The sequence below is a fragment of the Montipora foliosa genome, chromosome 3 (genome assembly GCF_036669935.1).
Source record: "Montipora foliosa isolate CH-2021 chromosome 3, ASM3666993v2, whole genome shotgun sequence".
Lineage (NCBI taxonomy): Eukaryota > Metazoa > Cnidaria > Anthozoa > Scleractinia > Acroporidae > Montipora > Montipora foliosa.
The window spans coordinates 48,516,893-48,526,392 of record NC_090871.1 but is presented as its reverse complement, the minus strand read 5'-3'; the positions used below and the strand labels follow the sequence as shown (position 1 = coordinate 48,526,392).

At 38.2% G+C, this 9,500-nt stretch overlaps 1 protein-coding gene across 1 annotated transcript; it reads left to right on the top strand.

Moving 5' to 3' along the window:
* Positions 1–1,220: 1,220 nt before the first annotated feature.
* On the top strand, positions 1,221–9,185 carry LOC137994934 (uncharacterized). The gene is made up of 3 exons (XM_068840516.1): positions 1,221–1,356; positions 5,973–6,266; positions 8,377–9,185. The coding sequence occupies exons 1-3, from the start codon at positions 1,266–1,268 to the stop codon at positions 9,030–9,032; spliced, it is 1,041 nt and encodes a 346-aa protein (XP_068696617.1). The 5' UTR covers positions 1,221–1,265; the 3' UTR covers positions 9,033–9,185.
* The last annotated feature ends 315 nt before the right edge of the window (positions 9,186–9,500 follow it).

The window sequence follows — 9,500 nt, the reverse complement described above, 5'->3', positions numbered from 1 at the left end:
GTACGGCCGGACGGTCGTACATATGACCTCACCCCCCTATAATAAAAATGATTTTAATCGCCTTGAAATATTACGTTTGCCTGAGAATTTGTCTCTTGTGAGTAGATTAATTCTTAAATTCATACACTCTTAGACATCTCCTGCTCTGCTATCTGTTAATTATCTGTTTTCGAAATGTTAAAATCTCTGAAAGCCTTCGGTGGCTCGAATTTCATCCTCGTGAAGGCTATGTCGAGGATTTCGGAGAGAGAAGCAAGTCTGGTTCGATTTTTCAAACAAGTGTCTCGCGGTCCCGCAAAGTCTCATCTATAACACTCTATACCCACTACTTAGTTTTATAAGCAAAATAGAGACAGAGCAGGGCAAATTTAGACAAAACAAGGAACATACTCTGACGTACTGACTGCAAGCTCATAGGCTCCTTCTAATAATAAATATCCAATCAAATGTCGAAACATGTATATATCAGTTGCAGCTTTTTGTTCAGAATCAGAAAAAAAATATTAAAAACTCTTATTTTTATCTACCTGTAAGATTCAAAATTCACCACACAGTCAAATGATCGAGCATGCAGGCGAGGACGCCATGATATATTTTTTAGCCCAATCAGCTCAGTGCACACGGAACATGAGATAATGAAGCATCGCATCGACCTCAGGCAGCTCCGGAGCCAACAGTCAACAAAATATTTCGAAAGAAAGTCAAAACGAGATTACTTAATTATTTCGTCCCATGAAAGCCAAAAAGAGCAGATTATGCCAGCAGCGCTAGGAATTATGCTCGGTTTGCTAAATAGTGCCAACAATTAATTATGCTAGCACAATAGTCAAAAGCTTACCTACCTGTATTGAAATTTCCTGTAAGTATCGTAAAATTGTCACCATATGATTGCGTAAATGGTCCCAATAAATGAGCGAGTCCTGAGGTTTATTTATTTCATAGAATGCTTTTCCCTCAAACTGAGGAGAATGTGGGGGTCGTTATCAATGTGAAAGACGAAATAAGGGAACTTTGGAAAAAAAAAAGTAAGAAAACATTACATTCTTTTGGACTCATGGGTGAAATGATGCCATTAAATATTTCAAGGTTCAGGGCTTGTTTAATGGCTTTAAAACAAGGCACGACCCGTGGTGGATTATACGGTTATCACCTCATTTTATACGCTTGTCAAAGCAAATTAATGCAGGTACATTATCCATTATGTTATAAGGTGCAAAAATTATAAGCTTTTACCATTTGAAGAAAGCCTTCAACAAGTTAGCAGAATGTGGAAGGGAAACGGTTGCTCCGCTGTTGTGCTGCTGTTAATGTTAGCTACTCAGGCTGTGGTTTCACAGAGACAAAGCTTAAAGTTTGGTAAGTGTTGATTGATTTGAATAATAAATCTAGATTCAAAGGATTTCTTCTAACAGTAAGTAACTGCCCCGGAATTTGTGTATTTAACGAGCCTTAATTGATGTTCTCAAATTACAATCAGTAATTCCATAAGAATGAAACGACAAGCAAAAACGTCTTTAAAATGCACGTTTCCATGACTTCGACAGATGTAGGACAATATTTCTGCGTGGGTTACTTTTTAAAAATGGCACTTTTTAAAAGTGGCACTAAAAAGTCTTATCCCCGCCAGTTTTACGTCAAACAATTCGGACTTCATTTTTTATTATGACCCTCCTTCTGCAAAGAGATCGCAGAACGCTCTCTTCTGAAAAGCCGTCGGGTCTAAAAAAACAATCTCCTCTGAGTGAGAGACTTTTTCCTTTATTTTTGCTTTAAATATTTTACCCAAATAGAGAGCTTCTGCTCATAAAGAAAAAACAAAGCAAAAGAAAAAAGATCTGCCAAGCTATCGATTGCATAGTGACAGACCCATAGCTAAGAGCGATTTGGAAAACACTAGCTCCAAACTACAGTCAAAAGTTTTAATTCATAGCTCTCTTTCATTACTGTGTATCTAAATTGACTTCAAACAGAGGAAAGAGACTGGGAAAGGCTGATGTCGTGACTGAATAAAGGCCATTTGCAGAACTATTCCCAAATGGACTTCGATTTCTGGTGAACAACTCTTAGGTCCTAGTGCTTTTTTTTGTTGTTTGGTTTTTTTTTTCCGTTTACAGAGAAGTTTCAATTTTAGAGATAGTTCTATCTGCTTGTTGCAAAAGACTGACGTCTTTCCACTAATTTCATGGGATTGTGCAAGTGAGTTTTGATATTGACGGAAAAAAAAAAGTATTAAAGCGACCATTAAGTTCTTGGACCATGTTTCCAGAGAATCGAAGAAACAATAGGTAAGAGCAATATGCCAATAATAAAGCCCAACGTGCAACATGCAAAGCAGTGGTATTTTACTTAACTGACTTTTTTTTTCACCAGCTTATTTGAAAGCAAGTTAGAGTGAGAAACTCAATCGGTCCTTACTTAGCAATTCGGATAGATGACGAAAGGTTTTGTGCCTAGAAAATGGATTTTGAGAGTAGTTTTAATTTCCCCAACGGGGATTTTGCTTGGAGGCTAAATCCGGGGGGTGTCATTGTAGTCCACGCGTATAGACGTATAGTATTAATACACAGTTTGTGTACCACCATAACCATAACTAGTCGCGAACAAAATAAATTGGATTTTATCACCACACGCCTGCAAGTAACTCTTGGAATTGATGACGTAGGGCAGCCACGCAAATCACCGCATTTAACCCTTTCATTTACGTAGGAGTAGATTTTACTCTATCTAACGCCAGCCGATTTTACTCGTCAATGGGGAACCCCTTGGGAGTGACAGGGTTAAAAAGAGAATTTTGTGTTTCTTGCAATTTAGTTTAATAAGTGTGAAAATCTTTTATTGTTCACAAGCGTCAAGATAATTTTCTTACCAGTTCTATTTAACAAACAATCTAAAAGCAAATAATCAAAGTTTTTGTTCGCTGCCGAACATTCCTGACTACGGAAGCGCCACGGATGGTAGTAGCATTCTTCTGCTAAAAACATGAGAAAGTCAGTGGTCAGACCTTAGTCGACAGAGTTTTGAAATTAGTGTATGGCCTTTCATGCAATCTCTGAATACAAGACTGATCAGATATTGAATAGTTGGGTTCGTAACGACTCAGTTGTTCATCGTAATTTGAATGACTGTCCAATTTTACCATTTCAGTGCGTACTCTGAAAAGTCTTCTCAAGACAAAACACACTTTTAACTCTAGCGAAAAGGCAAGATTCCAAGGGAAAAAAATATATGATATGTTTCAGCCAGTGCTTTTCTAAGCTCTCATTATTCCGTCGGAGCGTAAACTCCTTTAACCCTTTTTAACCGGTCCTCCTAGGTGAAGTCAAGCAACTATCAGCATAACGTATTTACGTACAACCATTGAAACGTGAGCGGTGAGGTTTCGTTTTCCTTAGTAATTATTCAGGCTTAGCCAATAGAAAAATGATTTTTTTGTTCATTTTCGGAGGTTCAGTGTCCAATTATTTTCCTTACTTCCCTGACCTTCTCTCACAGTTCGATACGTACCCTCACGTCCTCTCATACTTGGTGCAAATTGTTTCCTTTGAATAAATTCTACGACACGCTCATAAGACACGACACGTGGTTGTGAAACATTCTGCCCTTTTCAATGAGGATATACTGGTACGTAATTTACAATGTCATACGCCACTCAGGTACTTTTAGACATTTACCATTTGAGAGCAGCTTTCAGCAACTTGACAAAATGTGCAATTTGCTTTCTAGGCCAAACTGCCAGAAGTCTTATACCTCCCTAACAATCAAATTAAACTGATATTGAACTCGATTTGTTCCCTTAACTGAGGTTATTACTTTAATTTTAGTACGGGCAAATCTTCCCCAAAAACAGGTCTGAGCTTCGTTGTAATACTACCCGTTTGGAACTTTTCTCAGCGGTTACTCAACCGACTTTCCACATCATCCCGCCGGCCTGTCTTCAGAGCTATTAAGTCTTAAATGCTGAGAGGTCTTAAAACAATCGATGCCGTACAAGGGACTTTCTTTTTTTGTATCGCCTCTAAAATTCTATTGAAATATATAGCTGGTACCTGCATAACAAATTAAAAGACTTATCGCTAACTCGCTGACTAAATTATGTCACTGCTGACTCTTCGTAGTTTCATGATTCCGAATCTCACACCAGCGTCTACCTTTAGAGCCAAACTGCCACAGGTTTTTTATAGAATCCTAGCAACACAGACCAAAGGCAAAGGGATTACTTGAAATCGTCTTCTTCAATTGATTGAAATGCTTATTGCGTTCACTTTAAGTTTCATTGAGTACGAAATCATAATAAGATGCATTATTTTCTTTTTTATTTTCGTGAGAGACAACAGTGGAGAAAATTCAAAGGAGTATTAATGGGAAAAAATACCACGTATCAACTGATGAAATTCTCTTATCGGTTGATGCTAGCAGTAAAATAATGCTGAAAATCCTTTAAACGGCTATCGTAAAGCAAAGACGTTCTTCTTATACAATTTGGCGGCGGACAACCAGGAGATGGAACTGTTCAGATAATCCAATACTAACAAGGTAATAAAGGCTATAATTCAGCAAATTTTGGGCAAAATCCCAATAACATTCGTAATACCTCTCCTGGAACTTTTATATTGCTGGAAAGTAGATTGAAAACGGTCTTTTACAATTGTTTTTCAGCTAGTATGCTTAGTTAGAGAGAAGGATAAAAATTGGTCGAACATTAGCCGAAGATTAACCTTTTATTAAAGTTTGAAGTTCGATTCAAAAACTGTTTGAAAACGCAAGTTGAAATTACTTATACCTTTTGACAAGCTTATTAATTTTTTTTCGCGCCAAAAACGCGACTGTTGCCTTTGCTTTACATCTAAGCATCAAATCCAGTCCAACATCACAAGGCCGTATGCGTAAAACACATAGCATTAAATTAAAGATACGAGCGGTACCGTAGGGTTAGTGCTAAGTCATCATGTTTTGTGAACTTCCACGGGAAAGCGATATCAAAATGGCGGACCGATCCGCTTAGAACTAGACATATGACTTACCTCTCCATCCCCATCGACTATTTCGGATATCGACCACAGATTATCGTAAGGGGAGTAGGTGAGCGACATTTCCCACTTTCTTCTCAAAAGACAGTATACTCACCCTCCCCTAGATAAAATATTTCGAGATACTTACCCACCACTACGCGTGGTCTAACAAAGAATTCGAAGAATTTCCAATTTTTTTTTGTGTGTCAAGTAACTTAAAGACATCAGGTTTTTTCCAACTCTTTGGAATATTGGCATCTGACGCCGGAACTTTCATCAGGGAATATTATGTTGCTTACATGAAATATCCCCCATTCTAAACCTAAAAGTTCTCCTTCCTTCGGACTTAAAACTATCGAGTGTACACATAGATCTCTATCAATCGGGAATTTGAAAAAAAAAACAACAACACCAACAACAGAATCGTCTCCAACGTTATTATTGAAAAACGAACAAGCTAAAAAAGTTCATTGCTTTTGTTTCGTTCTTTTTTTCAACGTTCAATTGAAAACCACTCTATCCATTGTTGTAAGCAAGTCAGATTTGTCATGTATATTTTCCTTTTCCGACTCAAAGAGTAAAAATAAGTTAGCCTATAAAACAATGTCAGCAATGTTTATCACGTGTAGTGATAATTCATTTTTTGCAGAGGGGAAAGCGCGCTTTGATCCATTTGGAAATCTTATCCTATTTTGCAATAAAATAGTTGAAAGTTTTGATAGAAAAAAGTCAACCTTTACCTTAACAGGTTGACAAAAAAAAAACATGGCAAGCAGCTGTTTAAAGAGGTAGCAACTGTAGCACTTGTAAAATTTGTGCGACGAACGAATTACAAAGGCCCAAGTAACGTTTCTTCGTTGAAGAGAGCGAAACACATTTTCCATACTGCCTTCTCAATTTCATAAAATTGAACTTTAATGTTTTGTCATGCGCTCTTTTAAACTTGCCTTTTCTCTTCACCAGAGAACGAATCCTTAACAGGTACTCGCCGTACCCTCAGCACCACAGCGCAAGCGTTTTTCGCCGGCTTGAAGCCTCCCCAAAACCTGCCGAATAGTGCATTGTCGACGACGAGTAGGGCATTATTAATAGAGCAGAAACGGAGACAGACTGGAAGCAAGGTGTATTTTGTTACGCTATTTGATAAGAACAGAAACATCCCTTTTTATTCGGCCTACAAGTTGGACCCAGATCAGGCGAAAAAGATTGGAACGTATACGAGGAAGCAAGGGTCAAGCGGTTGGAGGACTACTCCAGGTGGGTAGTTTTTTTTTTTTTTCAATTTTCTTGACTCCTTCGCCGCTTTCTTTCTGTTTTATATTGATATTTGATCAAAGTAATGTTTGTCATGAGAAGATTCAATGATACATTGTCAGCAGTAAAATTAAAGAGGTTTGCTCTGCCCGCCTTGGCAGTAAAGGACAAAATATAAAGGGCTTCGGCAGTTTTTCCCCGTGACAGCTACGCCATACTGATGAGTCCTGTAAGAAGAATGAAGCACTAGTCAGTGGCTGTTGGTGCTAACCATTGGTTAAGAGGTATCGAAAGCTATACGTCTCTAAGGTAGTTAAACTCGGTTAGCGCTAATCATGCTTTGAGCAAGTGAACTCATGCCTAGACGATACGCTTGTGTACTAACCATACTACTTATCTGAGACGTCAAGCTGACTAGTGAGGTTAATTAACATAAAGACGAAATAATAACTTACTGGCCACCATGTTTGCAATCACTCTATTGATTCACTTGGTTGCAGAGAAGTTCAATTTGGTTTTTCATGATTACCCCCGCGTTAATAAATGAGTGAAATTTGGTTTATTGGGATGATTAACAAACCCGAGATGCTATGGAGTTTAGTACGGAATATGTCTTACACTGGGTTGGAAGAAAAGAGATCATTACTAAATTGAACATCAGTTATTCATTTGAAGACCTTGACCAATTAGAACGTTTTATTTGTTATTCTTTACGTTATATTAGAAATTTATGAGAATAGTACGTGCTCTCGCATTGGTTAATAGGTGTAAAAAGATAAGAGTATATAAACACCTTTGTGATGTCGGATGAATTTTGATTGGTTAAGTGTCGTCAGATGCGCGTTTTTATTGACTGATAGGAAATATGAGCTTGTAGCAAGAAAAGCTATTTTGGTCAAGAAGTAAATAAACAGCATTCTCCTTCATTTGTCGAATTATTTTCGAGAAACATTTTATTTAAAAAAAATGAAATAAAATTTAAAAAAAAAGCAATAGGTGACTGGGTATTCTTTTAACTCGGGGAGTTGGAAAAATACTCGACAGTTATGCAAATCCACGACTGCGTCTCGGGCTTGCATAACTGTCGGGCATTCTCCCAAGCCCACTCGTGTTTAGATGACGCTATGCAAACACGAAAAAAAGTCCTCTGCCGCTTCATTGGAAAACTGGGGCGTGTTCAGCTCTCCAAGTAATTTATTCAAAATGGCAGCCAAAAATGGCGGCCGAAAACACAAATAAGTTAAAATAAAAAATAATAATAATAATAAAAAAACACGTATGCCAGTACTAGAAAGGGCACCTTTAATTTAGTGACGCTACAAAGTCTCAGCATATTAGGTGTTTTATCAGCTAATAAATTGTTGCAAAAAAAATTACACACGTTTTTATGACTGGGGGCACGGCGGGGAGTCATTCAAACGTCAGTAAATCTAAACTGAAGTTTTCCTGGGCAACATAACACCCTGCGACGTAAATCTTCACTGGACAACTAAAATATATACTTATGTGCTCTTTCTTTATTTTTTGGTATTAGTTTTATATTCAGTTCAATTTGAACTCTTTCTAATCAGTTGCCGCCAAATTGGACAAGGGTCTATTGTTGGCCTTACCAGATGGAAATCCTTATAATGCGCAAGACCGCTCTTTTTCTGAGTCTGCAACAATGAGCAGCTTTACCAATCCATTACTTTTAACGAAAACCTCCGATCAGCAACCTGCAGCTGGTTCAGGTCATTGTTATTTAAAGCCTTCTCAACCAGATACCTTTATGAGAATGTCTTTTTGTACACCCTAAAATCAAAGGGAATTTGCTCATTTGCAGCTAGTTAAGAAATAAAAATACTTAATTTGAGTGACCCAAACTAGTAGAATTTCAGAAAAAAAAAAGTTTTTTTTGTTTAAATATGTTGAAAACATGTGACAAGTGGTATGAAAACTGACTTGTAGATCCGAACATGGTGGTTAAAATATAAATAGATTAAGTACGACCCCGGCCATAATAACGGCAAAGAAAGATTATAGCTAGTGAGAGGATTTTTCTGTTTTTTATCTTGTTTTCCGAGACATTTCTTGAGATATAAATTCGGTTGACTTATCTTGTATGTATCCGCAGGAGTTGTTGGTGTAAATAAAGCTTACTCAAACGCAATCAGCACTTGCAAGGCAAAGACGGGAAGCCCTCAGCTCAGCCGAGGTCACATGAATCCTTCAGCCATAAATTCCTTCGATACAGATCATATGAAAGCTACATACACTTTATCAAACGCAGTACCACAGTTCCAGCAGTTTAACAGCTTCCAGTGGGGGAAACAAGAGGAAAAGATGCGCAATTACGCCAAAAATATATGTGGAAAAGGTGATGGAACCCTTTACATGCTGACGGGGATATCCGATATTGGCCTGAAAATACCATCAGGTGGCGGAGATCCTGTACAAGACACCTCCATTACGCAGAGATGTCCTCAATACACATTTACAAGTAAGGGTACTAGTCAAACTCTGGGTACTCCTCGCGCGGTTTGGGCAGCAGGCTGTTGCGTGTGGCAGCCACTATCAACAACTGCGCCGCCGGCAAAAAGAGGGAGATGGCAACCAGTCACATCATTTGCAGTAATGAGTAACAACCATCCCGATCAAACTCAGCTACACCTCACGCAGATGAGTGTCGCAGACCTGGAGGCTCTCCTTACTCCCTCAGGACAGTCGGGAGTAAAATTGTTTCCAGGCAAAAGTGACTGTGGATTGTCCACATATAACATTAAACTCTGACTCTATAACGAGAAAAATTCGTAAGGCGCTTTTACGTTAAAATTTCCACGCGTTTAAAAATGAATAATAACTTAAACTGTGGTCTCTAAAGTAAGAGCAGTTATTGCTAGATAAAAGGTAATTAGCATCAGCATGAAGCTAATAAAATTACATTTTAACTCCCAGTATAACAGTTTTATGTCATCAGTTGTTCCGCAAAACTATATAACAAGTCCATCAAATCCCTTGGTATCACGTTTTTTTTTTGTTACGAACGAACTATTTCCCGAAAGCTACGGCTTGTAAAACCCTGATGAAGAAAGGCAGTGCCTTTCGAAATTTTGAAGAACATAAAATATCATTATTCCTCTCCCTGTTTAACCAGCCTTGCTTCTTCTCCTATCACCCTGCCACCACATTGAATTGCAAAGCGCTTAGACCCTGGGAATGAGCTTGCCGTCTCCGCCCTTCCCTTTAGGGCATCTTTTT